Here is a 26,875-nt window from a genome sequence, read left to right as displayed (position 1 = left end):
GCGCGAAAGTAGGCGTTTAATAAATAATTTGGACGAACGTCACCGAAGACTTGGACGAACGTCACTGAATATATTGGACGAACGTTATTTGATTTTAGGACGAACGTGGAAGTTCAGGACGAACGCTAATACCGCTCGTTTGAGAAGTACGGAAAAGGACGAGCGTTCGGTGTGAGACCGAGCGCCACTTTAGAACGTACGTTTTCAGGTCGAGATTCTCAACTGAATTCAAAATCATAGAAAAATTGGGATTTATATAAGATGAGATAGTTAAAGTTTATGTTTTATTATTTTGACTAAGAGTCAAAAGGGTATTATCAGGCTTCTCAATTCTCACACAAAACACTCGTGATGTTTACGTCTGGCCGAACGCACAACGTAAAACTATATAAAAGGGGGCGTTCGTCCCCGAGGATAATCCTTTCCAAATGAAAGGGTTCGACTCATTCAAAGAATTTCCTACGAATACCGAACGGTCAAAGACCGTTTCGATAACGAACGTACAATTTCATAGAATTCTCATATCTAAATTCCACATACAGTAAACACATTTTCCAGCATAAACTTTCATGCATTAATTCACTCATCTCGTAGTACAAATCAAACATTTTCATTGCATCATCTCATCATACAGTTCATGCTTCAAATAAATCAAACCATAGTACAATGCATCACTTTCATACATTATTTCAGAATCATATTCTCATACCAAAAGTCCAAAATCATAAATCATATTTTCAACATCACAATAACACCCATACATTACAGAAAATCAGATGAATTAAACCAATAAGCTTCCCTTACCCGGATTAAGCAGCGTACGTTCGTTCTTCAGAAAGAAAACAAGACTCCAGTATACTCCTCTACCCTTAACGTTCAAACCCCAAAATTCCTCAAACTAAAATTACAGAAAACCAATACTGGTTCAGAGAAGGTGCATGCAGATTAAAACGAAGCTTGCATGTTGAAAACGAAGAGTGATGGAGGGCGGGAAACTTACCAGTTTCAGGATCCGAAAGTGTTCGGTTTGATGGAAAGCTCACGGTGCAGGGAACGTTTTCTGCGTCTACTGAAAGGTGATCGGAGAAGAAGATCGTGAGTTGCAGAAGAGAGAAGAGAAAGGTTTCTAGAGAGATGGAGGAGAAAAGGAAAAGTCTGAGTTTGGAAGGGAAGAAGGTGCGTTGCAGAGAGTGGGGAAATTTTCCAGGAAATCATTTTTGTTCAAACTCCCACTTTCAGACGCATGAACGTCTCTCCACACGACACCTGCGTTCCACTACTGGTTTCAGAAACTTCCATTGTGACAAGTGGCGCACATGCAAGGCTCGTTGGGAAATTTTCCAAACGCTCAGGCCACGTGGCACGGCGCATGCAGGTGAGTACGTGAGTGCGTTTTAAATGAGGGGCGCGCGTGTCAAAGTGCATTAATGGAAGCACAGTGGTGACTCAGCGGAGCAATTAATGGGGCGTGACATGACACAACACTCAACACAAAAAAAAAACAAAGACTAACAATGACAGAAACAGAATTACACAGTTCTCAAGGAATCTGGACCAAGAAAGGAAGTAGACAATATCCAACACAAAATCAATCAGAGAAAGCAAATACTCATGAAATCATCCAAGCAATTCAAGACATGGCAAAATGATCAATCAGCTCAAGAGGTGAATCAAAAGTAACAAAAACTCACAGATGCACTATCAGTGTTTCTCTCAAGTGTCTACGGTAAGCAATTTCAACTCAATGCACTCAAGAAAAGCAAGCAACAACAGACTTGGCAAGCCTCTAATATCAACACTCAAGCACATACGCATGTTCAAATCAAAAGGTCTTTTATGGATGTAATGGGGCCAAGGACATGGGAGGATAACATATGGATGAGAAGCTATAAACCAAAAGAAATAGAGGAGCAATGGGGAACAAGTGTAAACACAATCAACTCACACCCAAAAGTTGTGCATAAAAGAATGCAGTATAGTGCTAGGAAGTGACTCTTAGGTCATCTCTCAAGGACCAAATATGGTTCAGTCTTAGCTCTAACAAGTAGTGGGGGGTTTTGAGTTTGTTGTTGTGGACAAAAGAAATAAATTGCAGTAAAAATAAATTAAAACAGTGAAAACCGAAACAGTAAAAAAAAACGTGCAAACAGTAAAATCACAAAATGGTAAAAACGAAAATCAACACAGTGCAATGAAAATGAAACTGGAAAACATGACTGAATGGTAAACGTTCAGAAAACTTTGGTTCAGAAAAGCAAACAGCTTGCAGAAAATGTAATTTCAGATTTCAAAACAGTAAAACAGAAGGAGAAATTTGCAGCAGAATAATAAAAACGAAAATTTAAAGTGCATCAGAGAAAATGAAATGTTCAAACAGCAGCGTAAAACATCATATCAGCAGAAATTTAAAATCGCAGAAAGCATGAGACTGGCGGAAATTAAACTGCGACAGAAATAAAACAGTAAATAAACCTGGAAGCTCAGAAGCGGAATTTGAAATGAGACTGGAAATTACACTGAAGTTCATTACAGAAAACAAGAAATTATACTAACATCACATCATATTGATCACTGGAAATGGAAAAGAAACCCCAAACCTCCCCAAGGGGGAGGGGGAAAAATTACACAGAGCCGAAAACTAGGAAGCCTCTACCCTACTCCTACTCCTATACAAGCTTCCATCTTCTCTTCCGTTTCCAACACTGGACCAGGGCCGTGACACTCTTCTCTTCAAGCTTGCTGGATTTGGACGTTGCTGCCAGATGTGCTAGATGGGAGCTGCATTCTTTGCTTGCTTCTTCATGTGTGGCAGTGAGCTGTAGCGTGAAGAGCTGGATTGTTTTTCCTCTGTGCAGCAAGACCGTGAGTTTTTCTGGAATGGACGGTGCAGGCTTCTTCTGCTGGATACCGTGCACACCAACGTTACTCTTTCATGGATAGATTAAAAACCTCAATAAAGAAAATGCATGAACCAAATGAAAATGGCAATGTGTAAAATCAGCAATATAAAATTAAAGTAGATGCTTTTCATTCAACCGTAACAATGTTCACAATTTTTCCTCTCAAAATCCAAACGTTCAGGAAGAGAAAAAAAAACTCAGTAAATGTGGCGGCTGGAGCACATAACCGTGCTTCCCATTCCAGGCCCCCTTCAAAACATTAAGAAAGCTCCATCTAAAAAAAACATGTAAGTGGCGGCTTCAGCTAGTGCCCCAGCCCTCACCCGTAACCTTCCATCTCTCCAACTCTACTCTCCCTTTCGGTGGTGGCTACTCTCCTCCTGGACGAAAAACCCCCCAAAAACCAGAGAGTGGTGGCTTCTCTCGGTAGCTGCTTATTCTCCCCCCAAGCTGGACTTGCTTACCTCCGTGCTTCCAAGCTGGAATGCTGGATCCGAGAGCTCCCTCTTGCTAGACGTCACCTCCAGCTCCAAGCCTAGACACCCCCATTGCGTGTTGGGCCATGTGCTTCTGGATGCTACTGGACTTCAAAGCTTCTTTTCCTAATAACGAAAATAATTAGCTCAGATAATTCAAATTAGTTAAAATAAGAATTACTGGTCAATTTAAGCACAATTAGTAAAAACAGAAAAATACCAGACATTTTAAGTGAAGAAAATATCGACTCATCACATACCTTTCTTTTTGTGTACATTTGTTTCTTTTCAAATGCTTCAATTTTTACTTGTCCGATGTAACATTCCTTTGGCAGTGGCATAAACAATTTGATTAACCTTTATAATCCGACGTTTATCAAGCAATGCGTAGGAAGTTTGCCCTCTTCACTTAAAACTTTCATACCAGAGGATGTTCTGTGATCCTTGGAAAATTTGTCTATTGCATCCATCACAACGGGGTAACTTTTATCATGGGATTCTGGGAAAAATCCTGAATAAACCATCTCCTTAAAAATCTCAAATGCAGAGGCCAAGTCCATATCAGACAGAAAAGCACTGAGCAATGCAATATAAATGAACGAGTCGGGCTTCATTTCTTTCTGTTCCATCTCGCGTAAATAATGGAGTGCAGCAGATGGCCTCTTGCAAATGCAAAGACCATAAATAAGTGCCATAAAAGCAACTCGATTAGGAGAACAACCTTTTCTTTCCATCTCTTTCCAAACCAAGAGTGCATCATCAGGCCTTTCTTCTCTGCAAAACCCATCCACCAAAGTTGAGTAAGTGACGACATTGGGCTCCCTGTCTTCTTCAGACATTTTCGACAGAAGAGACATCGCCCTATCAACAGAACCACTTTTGCACCAACTATCTATAAGCAGACTGTAAGTCACAACTGAGGGACAGAGGCCCTTTACAAAAATCTCATCCAACAATTTTTCAGCTTCTGCAACTCGGTTGACCTTGCAGAGCCCTCTGATCACTATATTAAAAGCCACCACATCAGGACAATGGCCACGAGAACACAAATCCCTGAGCAAGTTCAATGCTCGGTCCACTTCTTGAATCTTGATCAAACCCCCCATTGCTGCAGAATAGGAAACTATGTCAGGAAGGAAACCTAGCTGAACCATGCTGTCAAGAAAATCGCATGCTTCTACAGCCCGGCCACGATCACACAGTTCTTTCACAAGAAGGGTGGAATTTTTTATCCACGGTTCATGCCCACAAGCACGCATCACTTTCAACATATCGATAGCTCCTACGACATCTTTTCTTTTACACAGGCATCCATAAATTGAGTTGTAAGTGAAATGAGTTGGTTCAATTTCTGATTCTTTCATGTCTCTCAACAGCTCACGGCTCTCGTCCAATCTATCAGAATCGCAGAGACCATTGATCAGATTGTTGTAAATCAAAACGCTTGGCCTACCAACAAATTGTTTAAGGTCATTGAAAAGACTTAGAGCGAGGTCCAACTGACCATTTGTGAGTAAGCCATCAATCACGATGCTAAAGGAAGCGGCATTTGGGAAAACCAATCTCTTGTCCTTGAAGAAATCATCCATCTCGACATCAGTGAATTTGCTCTGAATCATCATCTGAAGAAGGCGGCAGGCTTCATCCACCTGTCCCTCATTAACATAACAAGTCAAAACAGCATTGTAAATCAAAACGAGAATTTTCTCCTCTTTATCTTCCAGAACCTCTTCCAGCAACTTGGTAATCACACTTCTGTCTGGAAAAGCCGATATCAACTTCGTAAAGATTCCAATATCTGGGGCAACCACAAACTGCTTCATCTCCGAAAGCAAGCTCAGAGCTCTCTGAGCATCATTACTCTTACACAGTCCTCCAATGAGAACATCAAATAATGAAACAGGAGGAGTGAAGCCAACCCGACACATTTTCTCAAACAACTGAAGGGCCCTATCAACCCGATCCTCCTTGACAAACCCATGAATCAAAACAGAGAAAGTCTTCTCACTTAGCCTCACCCCCTGTCCATCCATCCTCTCCACCAACTCAAACGCTTTATCCACATCCCCCCACTTGGAAAACGACAATGCCAGCACAGAGCAAACACGCGCATCAATCAAACCCTTTTCCTTCATCCCATCATAAACCCTCAGAGCCTGATCAAACCTGCGAGCTTTGCAATAAGCTTGCACGACAGGCGTCAGCGTGAACTTATCAAATTCCCATCCAAACCCCTTCATCTCCTCCAACCTAGCCTCCACCAAATCAACCTCCCCGGCCTTGGACAGAGCCTCCAACAAGCAGTTGTAGCAGTAAACATTGGGAACGCAAAGACCCTTCACCCGCATTTCATCGAACAGGTGGTGGGCCTCCTGCGCAAGGCCCACTTCGCCCAAACACCGAATGAGGAAGCCCAAGGCACCGGGCGTGAAGGAACAAGGAGCGGACTCCACGAGCTGTTTGACGACCGTTTTGAGATGGGTGGTTTGGCGGGAGCGGGAGAAGATAGAGGCGATGGTATTGTAGGTGTAACAATTATGGCGGTAGCCATACTGGTGTTGATCGGAGGCCCACTGGAAGAAGGAGAGGGCGAGTTTCCAAGTGGGGAGGCGCGTGAGAACGGACTCGACAAGGGGAGGCGTGAGGATGGGAGCGAAGAGGTTGAGTTCGGGCCCGGCGGCGTTGGGTTGTTGGGTGAAGACGGAGACGAGGTTGTCGGCCACAGAAGAATCATAATGAAGATTGTTATGGGGTGATCTCGAATATGAGAGTTTGGCGATTACAGAGAAAATAGAAGGGATTTTGAGTTTCTGGATTGCGACGGCCATTAACACTCTTTCGCACGAACCACTCCAATTGACATTTGCATTACATTCCTATGTATAGAGGTGTCATTTGAGCCTCTGATCCATGGGTTGACAGTGACTCCTTCTAAAATCAAGCCTCAATTTTCTAGCCTACGGGTTTTTTGAAAGTTCCAATCCCCGGTATGGTTGGGACGGGACTAGTCCCAAATTAAATTAATTCATTTTTAATGTTCTTTTTACTTATTTCTTTTATTTATTTTACAAGTTTAATAATTTTCAAAATTTACATGATATTTAATATCTTTTAATTAAATATAAATATATAAATATTGATTTTATAAAAACTTATTTAAAATAAATTTTTAGTTATAAGTATATTTTAAATATATAATTTTATTATTTTGGAAAGTTGAAAAAAAAATTATTATTATTATTTTTATTTTAAAGAAAATGAAAAAAATTTCAAAAAAGAAATTATAAAAGTAACACAGTTGAAAATTCGATTTTTCAATAATCGAATTCTGATATCTATATAAATATTTGAAATATTAATTATGGATAGATTTTAAATTCAAATCTATTGATTGGATGAATTTTTAATATCGGTGTAAAATTTTTATTTTTTATAGTTTGTCATATAAAATTCTTTTGTTGAATGTTGTAACATCCCAAAATACAGTAATTACCATAAATTAGAATTAATTACTGTATAGTATAAAATTAACCGAGTGGTTACAAACAACCAACCGGATATTCAGGTAATCTGTTTATATCTTATTCTGTTTATATTTTATTGGGCTTGTATCAGCTTAGGATCCATGAGGTAAATTATAAATACAAAGCCAGGGCCAAAGGCCAGGTGGGTTCCATTCATGCATTATTCACTAAATATTCAACCAAGAGCCGAGGCTCTTCAAATCACACGCCTAACTTGAGCGTCGGAGTACCTTTTGCAGGTACATCCCCCCTCGTCAAGAAGAAGACCGATCGGTTTGTGCCAACACCGATCGGTCAATAACAAAGTTTGGAAGCAAGCAAGCGGCCCAGACACATCAGCAGGTTAGTCTCTCGGTCCCAAAAATATCTACCGAAACATTTTGGCGCCCACCGTGGGGCCGAGCGGCAAGCCCAAATGGTGACCACGAGGAGCATGGAGGAAGAACAACACACCAGAGATTTGATAGCGCAGATGCAGGCGCAAATACAGGCACAAGCCAGAACCATACAAGCACAAACGCACGCACAACAAGAGATGCAGCGAAGGCATGCAGAAGAAATTACAATGTTAAGAGCAGAACGAGCTCGTGTCGAGCGGTCAGCTCAACACTCAGAGTCCACAGCCGATCGGGGTAACAACCAACACAATGATAACGCTGGAAGTCGTAATCAGCAGCCATCTCGGCATACTGACCCGAACGATCGGGAAAGAAGGGAACCGTCCCCCTTACGAACTGATCGGCCCTCCAGTCTGCTCCCTTTTACTGCGATCATCATGCAAACTCCAATGCCAGAGAAGAACCCTCCTATATTGGATAAGTATGATGGCTCGACAGATCCCGACAATCATCTCAGGATTTTCACCAACGCAATGGTGTTCTACACGGACAGTGATCCGGTTATGTGCAGAGCCTTCTCCTTATCACTCAAGGACGAAGCATTAGAGTGGTATAACACTCTTCCCCCAAACACAGTGGATTGTTTCGCCACTGTGGAAAACCTTTTTAAAAGGCAATACGCCTCCAATCGTAATCAGGAAGTAACGCTAGCGGAATTGGTAAATACTAAACAGGAAAAGGGAGAAACTTTGAAGGCCTTTATGAAAAGGTATATGGAAACTGCACGACGAGTTAAAGAGGTAAGTCAATCTTTTATTATCACCAATTTGCCTTCCTGTCTAAAACCAGGGTACTTTGCTGAGAAATTGTATGCACGACCGCCAAAAACAATGGAGGAGCTCCAAGAACGAATCGCCGAGTTCATCCGCATGGAGGACATGCGAATTTCACAAAGAAAGCGACAACAAGAAACTGAGGCAAGCAGAGGTAGAAAGGACGGTAAACGACCGTTCGACAATAATGGTAAAAGCGGGGAGCTTTCCCGAACATTTAAATTTAATCACTATACACCCGTAAACACGCCTAGGGCAAAAGTTCTTGAAGAAGCTCTAAACGCTGAACTTCTCACACTCCAAACGAAACCATCTCCAAGATACGCAGATGAAAGGAAGAGCTGTCATTTCCATCAGAATCGGGGGCATACTACAGAAGAATGCATTACGCTGAAAAACGAAATAGAGCATCTCGTTCGGGCAGGACACCTCCGTAAATACATACAAGAAGCAAGAAGAAGTCCCGAACGAGCGTATAGGAAGAACAAACGAAGGCGAGACTATAGTCGCAGTCCTGCTCGCCATCGTGAGCGATCGGTTCGCGGAGTTATAAACTGAAGATAGGAATCCAAATCTCTATTTAATGTCATGTTTAAATTCTTGATTTAGCCTTTTGTTATTTCACTAAACTTTCATTATGCAATGAATAAAACCGAGCAATTCACGCTCGATCATCGGTTACCAATTTCGATCAAGAATATCCTAGTCAATACGAAAGCCCCCTCTCAACGACAAACGGTAAATCCCGTTCACTAGGAAACACTCCTAGCTCAGAAGAGAGTTAAAACCCTCTCAAAGCCGAACGGTAAAGCCCGTTCCCTAGGAAGCACTCCTAGGTCGAAGACCGAGCGGTAAATCCCCCTTGGAAGAGAGGTAAAACCCTCAGACGAACGGTAAATCTCGTTCACTAGGAAACACTCCTAGCTCAAAGCAGAGGTAAAACCCTCTCAAAGCCGAACGGTAAAGCCCGTTCCCTAGGAAGCACTCCTAGGTCGAAGACCGAGCGGTAAATCCCCCTCGGAAGAGAGGTAAAACCCTCTCGACAAATGTCGAAGACCGAGAGGTAAATTCCTCTCCGTTCCTGTTGAAGGACGAGCGGTAAATCCCACTCGATTACTGTCGAAGGTCGAGAGGTAAAACCCTCTCGACAAATGTCGAAGACCGAGAGGTAAATTCCTCTCGGTTCCTGTTAAAGGACGAGCGACAAATCCCGCTCGGTTACTGTCGAAGGTCGAGAGGTAAAACCCTCTCGACAAATGTCGAAGACCGAGAGGTAAATTCCTCTCCGTTCCTATTGAAGGACGAGCGGTAAATCCCACTCGATTACTGTCGAAGGTCGAGAGGTAAAACCCTCTCGACAAATGTCGAAGGCCGAGAGGTAAATTCCTCTCGGTTCCTGTTAAAGGACGAGCGACAAATCCCGCTCAGTTACTGTCGAAGGTCGAGAGGTAAAACCCTCTCGACAAATGTCGAAGACCGAGAGGTAAATTCCTCTCGGTTCCTGTTGAAGGACGAGCGGTAAATCCCGCTCGGTTAATGTCGAAGATCGAGAGGTAAAACCCTTTCGACAAATGTCGAAGACCGAGCGGTAAATTCCGCTTGGTTACTATTGAAGGTTGAGCGGTAAAACGCTTTCAGTTCCGCCAACGCAGCCTCCCTCAAACTCATCAGTCCTATAGTTAACCACGGCTAAAGCCAATCGCTTAACTCGGACTTGGGGGGCATAATGTATAGTATAAAATTAACCGAGTGGTTACAAACAACCAACCGGATATTCAGGTAATCTGTTTATATCTTATTCTGTTTATATTTTATTGGGCTTGTATCAGCTTAGGATCCATGAGGTAAATTATAAATACAAAGCCAGGGCCAAAGGCCAGGTGGGTTCCATTCGTGCATTATTCACTAAATATTCAACCAAGAGCCAAGGCTCTTCAAATCACACGCCTAACTTGAGCGTCGGAGTACCTTTTGCAGGTACATCCCCCCTCGTCAAGAAGAAGACCGATCGGTTTGTGCCAACACCGATCGGTCAATAACAAAGTTTGGAAGCAAGCAAGCGGCCCAGACACATCAACAGGTTAGTTTCTCGGTCCCAAAAGTTTCCACCGAAACAATTACAATTAACAGTATAATAAACAGTCTTTATACTAAGAAAACGAAGAACAAAAGCCGAACGGCTTAAAGTACAGAACCAATGTACAGGAAACGAAAATAATACAGTTTCAGGACGAACGGTTTTACAAAATAAAATAACCGAACGTCCAATTCAAAAGCGAAATCTAAACTCTTTAAAAAGGACGAACGTCCTACTGCTCCGCTTTAACTTCAACATCGATTAAGTTCTCTTCTTCGATCACATCCTCTAAGGTGGCCTCGCCTTCTGCTCACATCCACACAGATGATCATTACAAGACAGGACGAACGTACATAGACAAATGGACAACACAAGGAAAAACGAAAGGGTAAGCTTATATAATTTAATTCATACAATCAACACATACATTTAACAATACAATTCACACACACAGCATGTAACTTCACATAGAATAACATAGTAATATATATATATATATATAAGACAGACCGTCCGGACTGTATGAACCTGTGTAGTTACAAGCGTCCTTGCACCCGAGTGATGTAGTAACTGGGATACACCAAACAGCTGCAACTCGAGGTTAGTCCGTTCTTACGTCGCCCATGTTAACTTATGGACTAAGGACCTCCTACCGTTCCCACACATGAACTACCCTCTTCTACGTGAAGATGAGCATCACGGAACATCAGGATGGACAGCGAGTCTTAACTTATCCACAGTCATACTTTACCAAATTTAATATTCAATATATATGTAAGAGACGTTCCTCCTTGGAACGCTCGTTCAAATTCCACAACCATAAATTCAGTTCTCATAGTGTTCGCACATCATAATACTTCCTCTTAAGTACATTTTCATTCTTTGTTCCACTTTCATAAAAAGACGAGTGTTCAACCCTCTGAAGGACGAGGACGAACGTTAACCGCTAACCCGAGAAGGACTCGTCACCAATTAGAATAAAACGACAACTGATCATTTGACGAACGACACAGCTACTCGAATCATTTGAATGAAAAGACTCTAAAGTGATACAACAACTTTTCAAAATATTCTACGTACCAAGAAGTTAAGCCAAATCCAATTGGATGAATATACAACAAGACGAGAAATTGAATACGCTGAGAATCATTAGTTTAAAGGAATCGAATGTCAGTCAATGACCGAACGCATCAATAACCATTTACTAAGTATTTGGACGAACGCTATTTACGTCCGTTAAGAGATCAAAGGTAAGGACGAGCGGTCGGTATAAGACCGAACACTACATTAGAACGAACGCTAGGTAGATGACCTAACACTGATTAAGACGAACGTTCGGTATAAGACCGAGTGCTATTTAGAACGAATGCTTGATATAAGACCGAGCGTTATTTAGGACGAACGCTTGGTATAAGACCGAACGTTACTGATTTTAAAGTTTAAGGTATTTATATACAACTGAGCCGAATCGAACGCTCAGAAAGTAATTCAAATGAGGACGCTCGTTCTCGATCAGAATTCTTTCCGAATGAAAGAATTCCATTCTAAGTCAATTTCAGGAAAACCGAACGGTATAAGACCGTATGATGACGAGCGTACTTTATCATAGAGAAAATCATTATATCCAGATTTATTTAAACTATATTAACTTTCACAATTTTCATACGATTCATACTTTATAACTTCACATCCAGTATCAATTCACAGACTTTATAGAATTCATCATAATAATAACTCATACATTACAGTAATCATCCATCCTTCAATCCATACGTATCAAACATACTCATACATTACAACCAACATATGCCATATTCATTATCAGCGAACGTTCATAACAGTTAAATCAGCATACTTTTCATGCATCCAAGTATATCATACCACATACAAGTATAAATTAAATTTATAAGCTTCCCTTACCTGGATAGCAGTGTACTCTCAAAAAGCAAGATTTAGTGCTTCCTCTAACAGCGTTCTACCCTCAGGTTTCGCTCAACAATTTCCACTCAATCTAAAAATACCAGAAATCAAAACAACTTAGTCCTATAACCCATGCATGCAACCAGAACTAGGGTTTGCATGAAACCAAATGGACGAACGCTTAGCGACGAGAACTTACCAGTTTCCAATCCAAATTCTGTTCGATCCAGAATGACGCTCACGTCTCAGGGAACGTTTCTACGGTTCTGAAACGTGATCGGAGAAGAAGGTGATGAGTTACAGTAGAGGGAAGTTAGGAGGTTCTAGAGAGAAGTTAGAGAAAATGAAAGGTTGGGTTCTAAGGAAGAAGAAGAGTGCATGCAGGTGAGAGAGAGTTTTTCCAGAAACTCAGTTTTCTTAATTTCCACGCCCAAACGAATGAGCGTCTCCTCTACTGACACCTGCACTCCCACTTCTGATTTCTGAAACTTCTAACGTGACACGTGGCGCTCGTGCATGCAGTGCAAAGTGCGTTTTTAATGCACTGGACGTGTGGCGTGGGTGCATTTATGGAAGCTAACAGGTGACTCAGCAGTGTATTAATTGAGATTTAGACAAGATAATTATGGTTAAATTTTTCGAGGTCTCACATTCCACCTATCTACAAAAATTTTCATCCTCAAAAATTAAAGACTCACCCGGAAATAGATTAGGATACAAGTCCTTCATGGCGCTTTCCACTTCCCACGTTGAGTCACCAGTTCTTGCGTCCCATAACACTTTCACCATTCGGACAGCTTTCCGCTTGTAATATCTGGTATCACTTTCTTCAATTCGCACCGGCTGCATCTCCAACGTTCGGTCTGGACGAAGTTGAATGTCTTCCAACTCCAGTACGTGGGATGGATTCGCTATGTACTTCCGAAGTTGGGAAACGTGGAATACAGGGTGAAGGTTCAACAGTTGAGGTGGCAATGCAAGCTCGTATGCTACTGGTCCAATTTTCTTCAGGATTTGATATGGTCCAATGAATTTGGGAGACAGCTTCTTTGGACGAACGGCTCGGCCTACACCAATGATCGGGTTGAGTCGAAGAAACACATGATCTCCTGCAGCGAACTCCAAAGGTCTTCTCCTCTTATCCGCATAAGATTTCTGCCTGCTCAGAGACGTCTTCAACCTCTCCTGAATTTGCTTGACTTTCTTGGTCGTTTACTGGATAAGCTCAGGTCCAGTTAGCACGTTCTCTCCTTCCTGGAACCAACAAAGTGGCGTTCGGCATTTTCTCCCATAGAGTGCTTCAAACGGTGCCATTCCAATGCTTGCCTGAAAACTGTTGTTATACGTGAATTCCACTAGCGACAGGACTTCATCCCAAGCGCCTAAGTGATCTAGGACGCACGTCCTCAATAAATCTGTCAGGAGCGGCTGCAGCGGAATGGTTAGCGTGGAATAACAAACCAAGAGGGTTTTTAATTCAAACGTGTGCCTTTTAATTTCTACTCAATTAAACTTACTTAGCAATTAATATTGATAAATAAAGAGAGTAAAGTTGAGAGAAATTTGCACAGATGATTTTATCCTGGTTCGGATCTTACCAATACTACGTCCAGTCGTTTATCTCAAACAAGATAAACAATTAACTACTCACAAAACAATTACAAACTACAATCACAAAGATACAATTTGTAAGAGTTTAGAAAACACCTCTCTTGATACCACAAGAGATGAAACTACACCTCCTTTGAGTCTTCAGAAAGGATGAACACCTCCTCTGAATACTTCACGAAGGATGAACACCTCCTCCGAATACTTCACGAAGGATGATTCTCTTCCGAACACCTCCTTAGACACACCAAGGATGAACCGGCTATTTCCTCTGTCACCGTAGCAGCACTTCACCAGCTCCACAGACACGAGTTTCACAAGCCGAACAAGAACACACAAGTCTCAAGAATTTCTGAGTATTTGAGCACAAGGGAAGAGTTTCTGTGTTGTTGGTTGTTTTTCTTGAGAGGAAATGAGAGTCTATTTATAGACTCATCCAAAGGCTCTTCCATTTTTCGTTTTTAGGCTTTCTTACTGTGATAATCGATTATCTTAAGTTGCTAATCGATTAGTCACTAAAAGACAAAACAACGGATAGTCCAACGTCTCGAAAACGACTAGTTTTTCAAACGGACACCTTGCTAATCGATTAACAGCCTCTGCTAATCGATTAGCGCTAATCGATTAACCACCCTTGTTAATCGATTAGCTACAGTGTTTTGCTACATAAATTGTGCTACAGTATTTTGCTACAGTATTGTGCTACAGTACTTTTACAAAACACTTTCTTTTTCTAATCTAAGTCCTATACATATTTCTAAGAGTATTACAAAAGCTTTCCATATCAATACAAGTCTTCATAACATCTTGATTCTTGATTGGTCTTGACTTGATTTGGACATCATTAAAACTTCATCTTCATCATTTTGCTAACAAAATCTTCCAGCGTCTGGATTGTCCTCTCAGATTGGCCGTCCGTCTGTGGATGATAGGCTGAACTCATCTGCAATCTGTAAGGACCTAGTATTTCTTTTATTATTTTTAAAGGAGTGGGGGAAGCATTTAGGGAGTCACGGGATGCCATGAAAAAGGAGGAGAATTTGGTTTTACTTGGAAGTGGGGAAGGGCTTCACGGGGGGCATCTGTTGAAGAGGTGGGGGAGAAGCTTTAAGTGGGCAGCAGGCTTAAGAGTCTCACCAGTGCAGGATCTTCCTTCCCTTTTAAAGAACTTATGGATTCAAGGGGGGGGGGGGGGGGGGGGGGCTGGAGTTTGGCAGATTAAATTGGTTGCTGCAAAAAACATCTGTGGGAGGGTGAAGTGGAGAGCTTGTAGATTTGGAAGGAGATTAAGACTCTGCATTTCAAGATCAAAGGAAGTCTTCAAGAGGTAAGGGGAGCTAGATCTTTTGTTTGATTGATTGTATATGCTTTGTATGATGCAAATCTGGGTAAAATCTGGGAAGAAAGGGTTGAATTTGATGTTTCTGGAAATCTGCAATTCTGCAGAAATTCTGCAGAACCGTTCGTCCAAATTGGTTTCAAATTGGACGTTCGTCCCAAAATGGCTTAGCCAATTTTTGAACGTTCGGTTATTTGCTGAATGTTCGTCCAGACAAATTTCTGAACGTTCGTCCAAAATATTCTAGCGTTCGTCTTAGGGGACGTTCGTCCAAGTTATTCGTCCGAGTGAACGTTCGGTATTTTCTGACCGTTCGTCCAACATAGCCAAAGTCTGAACGTCCGGTTTTTAATACGCTGAGCATTCGGTTTTCAGTTGACGATCGTTCGCGTTCGTTTGAGATTAGCGTTCGTTCTACATTTGAGTGAGCGTTCGTCCTTCCCAGTGAGCGTTCGCCAGTGAGCGTTCGTCCTTCCCAGTGAGCGTTCACCAGTGAGCGTTCGTCCCAGTGAGCGTTCGGCAGTGAGCGTTCGTCCTTCCCAGTGAGCGCTTTTCCCAGTGAGCGTTCGCCAGTGAGCGTTTGTCCTTCCCAGTGAGTGTTCACCAGTGAGCGTTCGTCCCAGTGAGCGTTCGGCAGTGAGCGTTCGTCCTTCCCAGTGATCGTTCGTCCTAGTGAGCATTCGTCCTTAAGTTACATGTTGAGCGTTCGTCCAAATAGTGGAGCGTTCGTCCAAATTGTTGAGTGTTCGGTTACATGTTGAGCGTTCGTCCAAATAGTGGAGCGTTCGTCAAAATTTTTGGAGCGTTCGTCCAAATTGTTGAGCGTTCGTCCAAATAGTGGAGCGTTCGTCCAAATGGTGAGCGTTCGTCGTTAACACATTGATTTGAGCGTTCGTCCTGGATATAGAAGTGAGCGTTCGTCCTTAAAACATTGAGTGAACGTTCGTCCAATAGTGTCCAGTGAATAGTACTCGTCCAAATAGTATTTTACTAATATGTTGAATTTTAAGTTCCTGTGCTTTTGGATTGAATTATGTGTACCAATGTTTGGAATATTATCTATGACATGAATTATGTGAATGTATGAAATATGTTGGAATTGTTGGGATAATATGGTGGTATCTGATTATTCATAATTGGGGTTAAAAGTTAGAGTAAGTTATGTTATTTAAATATTTCGGTTGCAATTTATGAATGCATGTTCATGTAATCGAGATTGGTTGAAAGGGTATGGTTATAAGTGGGTTATGATGTACATGGTTCCAAAAGAAATATCATGAGATTTAAAATGGTGGGATTTAAGATCTCTCGGTGGGATCGGTTAGTGTATAGAATGAATGTAAGAGGCTTCCATATGGGGGGTTATCCCTACACTCCAACGGTCTTTCATTCTCACTTAGAGAGGATTGACGCGTGTGGTGGGAGTAGAGGGAGGTCCCAGGGTAGGCGCTATCACTGGAGGTCTATTCCGCGGTAACGGACTAACCTTGTGTATGGTCGGGTGAAACCCCTCGGCAATGGCTTTGCAAAGCAGTAGGGTCCATCACAAGTGCACAACCCGCCCCAGCTCTACATACATTCTAGTCCGGACGAGTCTATCTATGAAGTAACGAGTCGGTCTATAAAGTAACGAGTCAGGGTATAAAGTAACAAGTCTTTAGATGTCAATTTACCATGTTTGGATGACTTTTGCATGTTGTATGAGTGGGTGGAATTATGGTTAATGAACATGCTATAATTGCTCTTTTATACGAATCTAAGTATGATAACATTGAATTTAACTGTTCTATCTGTATAACATGCTTTTTATATCTAGCTCACCCTTGCATTGTTTTTGTTATGTGCTGTTTGGGTATGTTTCTTTGGCGATGATCATCCACTTGGATGGGAGCAGATGTTGTCGCGGAGTTTCCCTTGGAGCAAGAGCTGGAGGTTACTGATTTTGCAGAATAGTCTTCTTAGAATTTCTTGATTGAACACTTGTAGTGTTTAATCCTTTCAACTGTTTAAGTTTAAATTATTACTCCTTTTATTTGGATGACTGTAATTTATCACATTTAATTACACGTCAAAATTCCGACTGTTCTCTATATTTGAATGTTAACGTCCTTATTATATAATATTGATTATTATATAATTGGGTATCACATTAATGGTATCAGAGCAGTTCTTCCTTAGAAACCTGTAGGTTGTGGGTGCGCTTCGTTTGTGATTATGTACTTTGGTCTCGGGTTGGAAATTGTGTTGGTTTGAGTCAGACTAATGGTTAGAGGACGCTCGTCCACAACCGCTCGTCCACAATTCAAAGTTGATGTCAGAAAAACGTTAGATTTATAACGGCGTTAAGTGGGTAGGATTCAATTGATACAAATTTCAAAACATAGGTATCAAATGCCTACATTTTTAAAACCGGGTACTAAACAACAAATTACCTCCGAACATGGGGACTAAGTAGGTAATTAAGCCAATAATGTAATTTTGATCACAAATCTTAATCGAATGATATTGATTTAAACTAGTGACAAAATAGATTACCATCTATAAATAAATTCGTTAGTCCATCAAAATTTTACAAATTAAATTAAATTTTTTAACTTTTAAACCTATTTTATGTGGATATCTCTGAACCGTCAAATTTACAAACCAAAATTAAGATGAAAAAATTATTAAAACAAAATTTGAAAATTAAAGAATAATTGTATAAAAGCATTATTATTAAACTAATTAATATAGAAATAGTTATGACGTAGAAAATTAATTTTATTCGTAAAAAAATATAATTACACATGAATCAATTATGATTATAAGTTATTATTAACTCTCAACATCCAATTTCGTCCGGATTGACTAATAGGTTTGCTGTATTTTATTTTCATCATGAGTGTAAAATAAAAAATAAAAAAATGAATAATAAAATAATAATAATAATAATAAAAAAGAGAACAAAGCGTTCGGCCTTTTGCTGTATGACCGAGCCGTTCGTACTCAACTAAGCGCGACCGTCCGCCCTATACATCGAGCCGTTCGTCCTCTTCCACGGGTAACCGTTCGTCCTCTATCCTTAGAGCCGTTCGTCCTCTACCCTGCGCAACAGGTCTTTGTTGGCCAACATCGAGACCGTTCGTCCTCTTCACTGGGAGACCGTTCGTCCTCTACCGTGCACTACTGTTTTACGGTCAGTTCCTTCCACCTGCATGCAACCGTTCGTCCTTCATTGAATAATATCACAGACATTCGGCCGTTCGTCCTTAACCGTTCCGATGTGCCCATTGACGTTCGACAATTCTCATTCTCAAGCGTTCCTTCGTTCGACCGTGGAGCCTCTCAGGTAGCGAGCGTTCGGTCTTGGCTTATTGGTGTTGAGTTTAATATGACGTTTCGGTTTTGAGACTTTGAACGTTCGGTCCTGATGTTGAACGCTCGACCTTGATGTTGAACGTTCGGTCTTGATGTTGAACGTTCGGTCTTGTGTTGTTTAACGGCCGGTCATATTATGTGTTAGAGAACGTTCGGTCATGCTTATTCTTAGTGAACGTTCGGTCATGATGTTTATTCTTAGTGAACGTTCGGTCATGATGTTTATTCTTAGTGAACGTTCGGTCTTGATTTAGCGTTCTCCCAAACAGTAATTTGTTTTAAAATGGTCGTTCGTCATTCTATCGTTCGTCCTGACCCTCATCACTTCTTACCGCTCGTGCTGATCGTTCCCCATGTCTGCCGTTCGTCCTGATCGTTCCCCATGTCTGCCGCTCGTCCTAATCATTCTCCCTCTTCTACCGTTCGTCCTGACACTCCTCACTTATTACCGCTCGTCCTGTTCACTATCCCCTCTCGCCGTGCACTTCGTCTTGGGGGGACAGAACTGAACGGCCAACATCTATCTCTTCCCCACAGCTCACGATCAGATCAATATCCTCATCCTGATACCACCTACAGGATTCATCTTTAACCTATCCTCACCCTCCAATACCTCACGGCCAACACCCGTAACCTTAACAAACCACTTCCTTTTCACTCCCAACTCCATTGCCTTCAACCCTTCATCCATTACTTTCAGCTCCATACACCGTCTCCAACACCTATAATCTTCATCCCATCTCTTCCTCATCACTCACGGCCAACACCACCATATTCACTCCAAAAATTCCTTTTCATACCCAACTTCAACTTCATCTTTCAACTGTCAAAAACCCCCAACCATCAGACTCTCACTAGCGATCACGATTCATCCTTCACTTTTGCCAATAATCACAAAGAATCCAACAATTCAAAACGAAGAAGGAAGGAATAAAAAAACTGGAATACTAAAGAGTACATTGAAGGCAATCGTCGGTAATATCGTCGGCGACATTGCCAACACCGTTTCTGGCGCGGGCGACACCACTGACGGTGGCTTTTAGGAGGCCAAGGGGTGTGCGGTGACGCTAGCCGTGGAGCTGTCGTGGACGATGAAGAAGTGAACCCTGGCCGGCGCGGTGGCCGAGCTCGCTTGGGAGGCGATTCACGAAGGAAAGTGTCCCCCTCGCGTGCAAGGAGTAGAGGAAGGAGGAGGCTCGATTCCATGGCCGGCGACGAGCTCGACGGAGGGCAGCGACCCTAGCTTGGTGGCATCTGTAACTCTCGACGGTGAACGGCCGGGATTGTTCCAGAATGAGAAGGTTTATCTCGAGTGAAGAGAAGGGAGTGAAGACGGAGGCCAAAACTGCTCCGACGATGGAGGTTCGAGCGGCGGCATCGCAGTCCACGCTTCGCGGTGTCCGAGCTTGCCTCACGAACGCATGGAGGGTGCGGCGGTGCTCCCAGCATGGGTGATGACGCCGGTGAGTTTCTCGGTCGGCCACGGGGATGTGCGGCGGGCTGGTCGAAGATGGTGGTCACCGTGGGTGGTGAAGAAGTAGCTCCCGTTCCCATTTGTTTCATGTTTCTGGATGAGAAAGAAGTTAGTGGTTTCTAGTGGTTTCTGATTGAAGAGGATAAAAGAGGTATTGGGCCTGGACTAGCAAGTGTCATCCCAATATTTCAATTGCACCCCTTCCATTCGGGCTTAAGCTCATTTTGTGCAAATAACACAAAATAAATAAAAAATAGAAGAAGAATTGGACCTGGGCACACATTTCGGGATGCACCTCCATTTTTCATCCTTAAAAAAAAATATATTGACTTTTTTTAATGGAATGAATGGCGTTAAATTGGCCAGTTTTTTTATAGGATAACTCTGATGATTATTGTGGATGTTTTTCTCTGCTATATCTCAATTTCGAAGAATGCAAATATGAGGGGATTCTGAACACTGGAGTTATACACTACTATCGCAATGAAGAGGGAAGCACGTGTTTATATAACTTAAAATTACACTACGTGTATTGATTTTTAAAATTACACTACGTGGTGATGATGGAAGATTAAAGTGTTTTAAATACTCTAAATCAGTTCAGCAAATCAATCAAATTCTAAGAAAATGTGTTTTAAATGTTATATAAATTAATCCAACAAATCAATCAAATTTTAACAAAACATAGTTAGAATACTTCTACAACTCTAGTATATCTTTTTCTTCTGAGTTACGTTACTCTATCGGAAAATCTAGTTGTCACGTGGAACACGGTTGCTTAACTCATGACTTCAGTGACAAGAAAATGACTCTAGTAATCTCTCTAAATTATTTAATCTAATCTATTTTGCCAATCCATTTTCAAATTCAGACATGTAATAGTTCCTCAAATTTCAAAATTTCCCACCTTAAGCTCACCATCAGTTGAATATCCATGCTAGATAAAGGAAAGGACAATTTTTTTTTACTTTCAAATTAAAAAGTAATAAACGTCAACTAGAGGAAGAAAATGAAATGGGAAAAATCACATTTACATGAAGTATTCTAAAAAAAAATATAACAGAAAATTCGCCACTGTGTGTATCTTAAAAAATTTCGAGCTCTCGTTGTGTTTGTCCAACAGAAAACCAAATATGAATACATTGTAAACGATTTCGCATGACTACCGAAAGAACAACATAGCGCTCCTTTGATCAGCTGTTATGTCTCTTTTTCTCTTGTATTCTCTTAGGATCCAAATCAAGTAACGTGTATCTTTGAAAATTCCGGAGCTCAAGTTCTTTTTGTAGGCAAATTATCTGAGAGTCGCATACTGTTGAGAGGGTCGCACCTCACACAAAAGTTGATTGCAAAATTAATGCAGTATAAGCTAGGAAGTGACTCCTAGATCGTCTCTCAAGGACCAAATTTAGTTCAGTCTCAGATCAAACACATTGTGGGGGGTTTGTGAAGATTTTTTTTAGAATGCAAGTGAACTAAATTAAAATGCGAATGTGAACACGGAAAGAAACGAAGAATTAAAATGGTTGGTGAGTGAAGCTAACATTACAACTAAATCAAAGAAAACTTGCGTGACTCACTTAAATTGAAATTGCTAAATCAGAAAACGTAACATTGAAAGTGACAAGCATGATACAATACTCGAAGGCACCCCATGTAATCTCACTATCTCCTTAACATACAGTTGCGCCAACCTTGCCATAGACATTCTCAAATCAATTGCCAAGAAGTGGGCACTCTTGGTCAATCGGTCCACTATTACCCATATTGCATCATGTCTTCGGACAGTGAGTGACAAATGGGTAACAAAGTCCATAGCGACGCTATCCCATTTCCACTCTGGAATTTCTAATGGTTGCAACAAACCTCCCGGTCTCTGATGCTCTATCTTAGCCTTCTGACATGTTAAACATGACGCAACAAACTGAGCTACATCTCTCTTCATACCGGACCACCAAAAAGACTCCTTGAGGTCTTGATACATTTTAGTCATGCCACGATGCATGCTAAAACGAATTTTATGACCTTCCTCAAGGATTAACTTCTTCATTTCTGAATTGCTAGGGATACAGACTCTGCCTTTGAACCTTAAGATACCATCAGCCCCCAAGGCAAAATCTTTTCCTTGTTCAGTCCCAATCAAACTGGAGGACGTTTGGAGCTCAACGTCCTTCGACTGCTCTTCTTTAATATGCTTCAACAAGTCATTGGACACCACCAAATTATTGCATCTGATGCTGTCAGCTTCAAATTCTACCTGCAACCTCAAATCTCTGAAGCTTTTCACTAACTCCAGCTCTCTGACCATTAAGGCTGAAATATGCACTGACTTCCTGCTCAATGCATCCGCCACCACATTAGCCTTCCCAGGGTGATAAAGGAGATCAAAGTCAAAATCTTTAAGAAACTCCATCCATCGCCTTTGCCTCATATTAAGCTCCTTCTGATCAAAGAGGTATTTCAGGCTCTTATGATCATTGAACACCTGAAATTGCGCGCCATACAGGTAGTGTCTCCAAATCTTCAAAGCAAATACCACAACTGCCAACTCCAAATCATGAGTGGGATAATTCTTCTCATGAACCTTGAGTTGTCTTGATGCATATGCCACTACCTTCTTCTCCTGCATTAGTACACACCCTAATCCCTGATGAGAGGCATCACAAAAAACCTCAAAAGGTTTACTTGTGTCAGGGACAACCAAAACCGGTGCACTAGTCAACCTGTTCTTTAGCTCTTGGAAGCTAGTCTCACAACGATCTGTCCAAATAAAAGGTTGATCCTTCCTAGTCAGTTGTGTTAACGGCGCCACAATCCAGGATAAACTCTCAATAAAACGGCGGTAGTAGCCCGCTAAACCCACAAAGCTCCTGACTTCTGTAACAGTCTTAGGTCTCTCCCACTGAAGCACTGCTTGTACCTTAGCGGGATCAACAACAATTCCTCCAGCTGAAATCACATGTCCAAGAAAAGGAACCTCTTTCATCCAAAACTCACACTTGGACAACTTGGCGTACAATCTTCTTTCTCTCAGCACTTCAAGCACTGCCCTAAGGTGATCTTCATGTTCTTCCCGAGTTTTAGAATAGACAAGTATGTCATCTATAAACACCACCACGAACTTGTCCAAGAAGGGTCTGAAAATTCGATTCATATAGTCCATGAATATGGCTGGAGCATTAGTCACACCAAAAGGCATAACCACATACTCATAGTGACCATACCTGGACCTGAATGCCGTCTTCTGCACATCATCGGCTTTCACTAAAATTTGATGGTAACCCGACCTCAAATCAATCTTGGAGAATACCGTAGCTCCATGCAATTGATCCATCAGATCATGGATCCTCGGCAATGGATATTTGTTCTTGATTGTCAACTTATTCAACTGTCGATAGTCGACGCACAACCTTGAGCTACCATCTTTCTTCTTTACTAGCAACACTGGCGCACCCTATGGCGAAGCACTCGGTCGGATAAACTGTTTTTCTAACAACTCTTCAATCTGCTTCTTCAACTCAGCCAGCTCAGCTGGAGCCATCCGATAAGGGGCTATGGATACTGGTCCTGCTCCTGAGACCAGATCAATAGAGAACTCCACTTCTCGCGGAGGAGGTAAACCAGGAACTTCTTCAGGGAAAACATCCATGAAGTCATTCACAACAAGAAGGTCTACACTCTGGTTCCCAATCGCTAAAGAGTTCAAATTAGAAGTCCCGTCCATATGAAACATAATTAGGAAGCAGCTGGCGCCCTCGAAGATGTCTTGCCTCAATACACCGAGTGATAACGACAAGTCTTCCTCTTCTTTGGGAAATATTAACTTCTTACCACCGCAATCTAAAAGAATACGATTGGCTGCTAACCAATCCATTCCCAGAATTACCTCTAGCTCCTGTAGAGGTAAGCAAATAAGGTTCACTCTGAACCTACGCCCCTCTACCTCAATAGGACATCTGGAGCACACATTAGATGTCTTGACTAACCCAGCTGCTGGTGTAGACACCACCAGATCACACGGAAGCTCTCTGACAACTAAACCAAGCCTCTCCACACAAGCTTTAGACACAAAAGAATGTGTCGCCCCCGAATCAAACAACGTCACACACGAAGCTCCAAATAACAAACAACTGTTGATAATTAAATTACCTGCACTAGTTGCCTCAGTCTTAGTCAACGCATAGACTCTCCCGGTTGGCTCAGGTCTGTGCCCACCCCTCTGAATAGATCTGCCAGCCTGGCGTGGCTGTGGTCCTGCCCTCCTAGTAGTAGGACAGTCTCTGGCGTAGTGTCCCTCTTGCCTGCAGATATTACACCTCCTATACCCTTCTAACTGAGGGCAAGACATCTGGAGGTGTGGTCCACCACACTTGAAGCATCTAACGGAACTGGCAAAACTGGATTTCTCCGATGACTGAGAGGAAGAACCCCTGGACCCGGAGTAAGAGGGTCTAGAAAAAGGGGTCTTTCTAGAACTGGAGCCTCCCCGGGATATCACAGGTCCACCAACCCTAAGTGGCTGGTTCTGTTGTCTCTGAGGTCCCTCTAGTTCTCCCTTAGTCTTTTCCATATCACGGGCCATCTCTACCAAAGCGGAGAATTCTTTAATGCACAATCCTTTTACTAGTAACTTTATATCCTTCCTCAAGCCATTCTCAAACTTGCGACACTGCCATTCTTCATCTATTGACATGGTGTTGAAGCGAAGCAGGTGTTTAAAACGATCTGCATACTCCGATACCGATTTGCTGCCCTGAGTCAACTCAAGAAACTCTACTTCCTTAGCAAACCTGACACTATTTGGGAAGTATTTAGTGTAGAATTTAGTTCTGAACAACTCCCAAGTGATAGGAGTCTCGTTCCTCTCCAAGATCATCTTCACACTGTTCCACCAATGTCCAGCTTCTCCTGTCAGCAAGTACTGGGTGTAGGCTAGCTTCTTCTCATCCGGACACCCTTTGGCTTCATAGATTCGCTCCATATCTTGGAACCAATGATCGGCCTCATCCGGACTGCACTTGCCAGTAAATCTGTCGGGATGATGTTGGAGAAAACTCTCCAAACTCCACTCCTTAACTGGAATGGCAATAGGGGCAAAAACACCAGGAGTAGGTCTTCCATTAGCCATCATTTCCCTGAGGTACTTCTGAGTATCTTCAGCTGACACTCTTGCAGCTTCTAGGTTTTGAAGAGCGATGGTGTTTTGTTGCACCAAGGCAGTATTCTGAAGTTGCATAGCCTCAAGTACAGCCTCCAGTCTTACGGTGTTCTCAGAAGGCTCAGGCTGAGAAAGAGGAGGAGGAGGTGGTCTAGGTGCCATTTTCTGCTCATACAGAGAAACACCATTAGTCCAACCCACGGAAACAAGAACAACCATCCAACACAAGACTAAGAGTACACAACAGAAGCAGGGCACACACATATCCTACAAGATCCTCTAAGGACAGAAACTGCTCTGATACCATAAATGTAACATCCCAATTATATACGTCATGCATATATAATAAAGACGTCATCATGCATAATATAGGAAAGCAGTCAAGAGTTAATTTAGGATTACAGTCATCCTCAGAATAGTGCAGAATTGACAACAAGAGTATTAGAATTTCTCTATGGAAATTACGGAGAATTTAAAACTTAAGATACACAAAATGTCTTTTCAAAAAAAAAAAAAAACAAGTTCACGAAATAAAAACTAGCAAGTCTAAGTTGCAGCACTGCCGTCTCCATCAAGGGCCGCTTCCAAAGTATCCTCTCCACCATCTGCTCCCATCCAAGTGGATGATCATCGCCAAAGAAACGTACACAAGCAATACAAACAAGCAAGGGTGAGCTAGATATAAAAATCGGTTACGTGTAGGGAAGGTATTAGCACCCTACAACGCCTGCCTTAAGGCAGTACCTTTAATTAAATATGCGAATATGATGTGGTTTTCAAAATGTTTAACTTTCCCTTAAAATAAAACTCGAAAGAAACAAACAATATTTTTTAGTTTTTTGAGCCCGACAAGGATTGACCTTGCTCCTACGTATTCCCATTCAGAATGAGAAATCAGGGTTCCGTAGTTCATTCAGAAACTGTTTGAGAAATTTGTTTGGAAAATTGTTTGAAAACTTGTTATGGATAATTTGGATTTTTGGGAGAATGAGCCTGACAAGGACTGGCCTTGCTCCTATGTATCTCCACTTTTGATGGAGAATCAAGGATCACGTAGTTCTGCACAGGCGATATTGTTTGTAGTTTAAAAAATAGATGTTTTTTTAGTTTTTGAAGATTTTTTTTATATGTTTTTGGTATTTTAATTTAGGAGAGTGAAAAGGTTTTTAGCACAAGGACAATGCGTGCGATCACACATGTGCCTAAACCTTTAAAACATATTTTTGTAATTTTATTTAAAAGAGAGAAAAGGTTTTTAGCACAAGGACGATGCGTGCGATCACACATGTGCTTAAACCTTTGAAACATATTTTTGTAATTTTATTTAAAAGAGAGAAAAGGTTTTTAGCACAAGGACGATGCGTGCGATCACACATGTGCTTAAACCTTTGAAACATATTTTTGTAATTTTATTTAAAAGAGAGAAAAGGTTTTTAGCACAAGGACGATGTGTGCGATCACACATGTGCTTAAACCTTTGAAACGTATTTTTGACATTTTTTTGAAGAAAGAGAAAAGGTTTTTGGCACAAGGACGATGCGTGCGATCACACATGTGCCTAAACCTTTAAAACATATTTTTGATATTTTTTAGAATTTATCTTTTATTTTTCTTTATTCATTTTTTTTATTTTTGTAATTTTTTATGTAAAACGAAACAAATAAGTTCAATAGATAAAACAAAAGCTTAATTACCTACTTAGTCCCCATGTTCGGAGGTAATTTGCTGTTTAGTACCTGGTTTTAAAAATGTAGGCATTTGATACCTATGTTTTGAAATTTGTATCAATTGAATCCTACCCACTTAACGCCGTTATAAATCTAACGTTTTTCTGACATCAACTTTGAATTGTGGACGAGCGGTTGTGGACG

At 41.5% G+C, this 26,875-nt stretch overlaps 4 protein-coding genes across 8 annotated transcripts; 1 reads left to right on the top strand and 3 right to left on the bottom strand.

The window, feature by feature from the left end:
• Positions 1-2,522: 2,522 nt before the first annotated feature.
• On the bottom strand, positions 2,523-6,325 carry LOC108322495 (putative pentatricopeptide repeat-containing protein At5g08310, mitochondrial). 5 transcript variants are annotated; one of them, XM_052870877.1, is made up of 3 exons: positions 3,637-6,325; positions 3,224-3,502; positions 2,523-2,900 (listed from the first exon to the last, which is right to left on the bottom strand). In XM_052870877.1, exon 1 carries the CDS (start codon positions 6,202-6,204, stop codon positions 3,736-3,738), a length of 2,469 nt encoding a protein of 822 aa, XP_052726837.1. In that variant the 5' UTR covers positions 6,205-6,325; the 3' UTR covers positions 2,523-2,900; positions 3,224-3,502; positions 3,637-3,735. The 5 variants fall into 5 exon arrangements, with proteins under 5 accessions (XP_052726837.1, XP_052726838.1, XP_052726839.1 ...); XM_052870878.1 differs by having other exon boundaries at positions 2,523-2,897; XM_052870879.1 differs by having other exon boundaries at positions 3,365-3,502.
• A 1,008-nt stretch (positions 6,326-7,333) lies between these two features.
• LOC108332585 (uncharacterized) lies at positions 7,334-8,629 on the top strand. Its single transcript, XM_017567907.2, has one exon. The coding sequence runs from the start codon at positions 7,334-7,336 to the stop codon at positions 8,627-8,629; it is 1,296 nt and encodes a 431-aa protein (XP_017423396.2).
• Positions 8,630-10,380: 1,751 nt separating this feature from the next.
• On the bottom strand, positions 10,381-13,382 carry LOC128194684 (uncharacterized). Its single transcript, XM_052870251.1, has 3 exons — positions 13,285-13,382; positions 12,767-13,227; positions 10,381-10,454 (listed from the first exon to the last, which is right to left on the bottom strand). The coding sequence occupies exons 1-3, from the start codon at positions 13,380-13,382 to the stop codon at positions 10,381-10,383; spliced, it is 633 nt and encodes a 210-aa protein (XP_052726211.1).
• An 8,058-nt stretch (positions 13,383-21,440) lies between these two features.
• Positions 21,441-25,223, bottom strand: LOC128194683 (uncharacterized). Its single transcript, XM_052870250.1, has 3 exons — positions 23,409-25,223; positions 21,921-23,300; positions 21,441-21,743 (listed from the first exon to the last, which is right to left on the bottom strand). The coding sequence occupies exons 1-3, from the start codon at positions 25,221-25,223 to the stop codon at positions 21,441-21,443; spliced, it is 3,498 nt and encodes a 1,165-aa protein (XP_052726210.1).
• Between the last annotated feature and the right edge of the window lie 1,652 nt (positions 25,224-26,875).

Source organism: Vigna angularis, chromosome 11 (assembly GCF_016808095.1).
Source record: "Vigna angularis cultivar LongXiaoDou No.4 chromosome 11, ASM1680809v1, whole genome shotgun sequence".
In the NCBI taxonomy this organism is placed as follows: Eukaryota; Viridiplantae; Streptophyta; class Magnoliopsida; order Fabales; family Fabaceae; genus Vigna; species Vigna angularis.
This window is presented reverse-complemented; position numbering and strand designations above follow the sequence as displayed.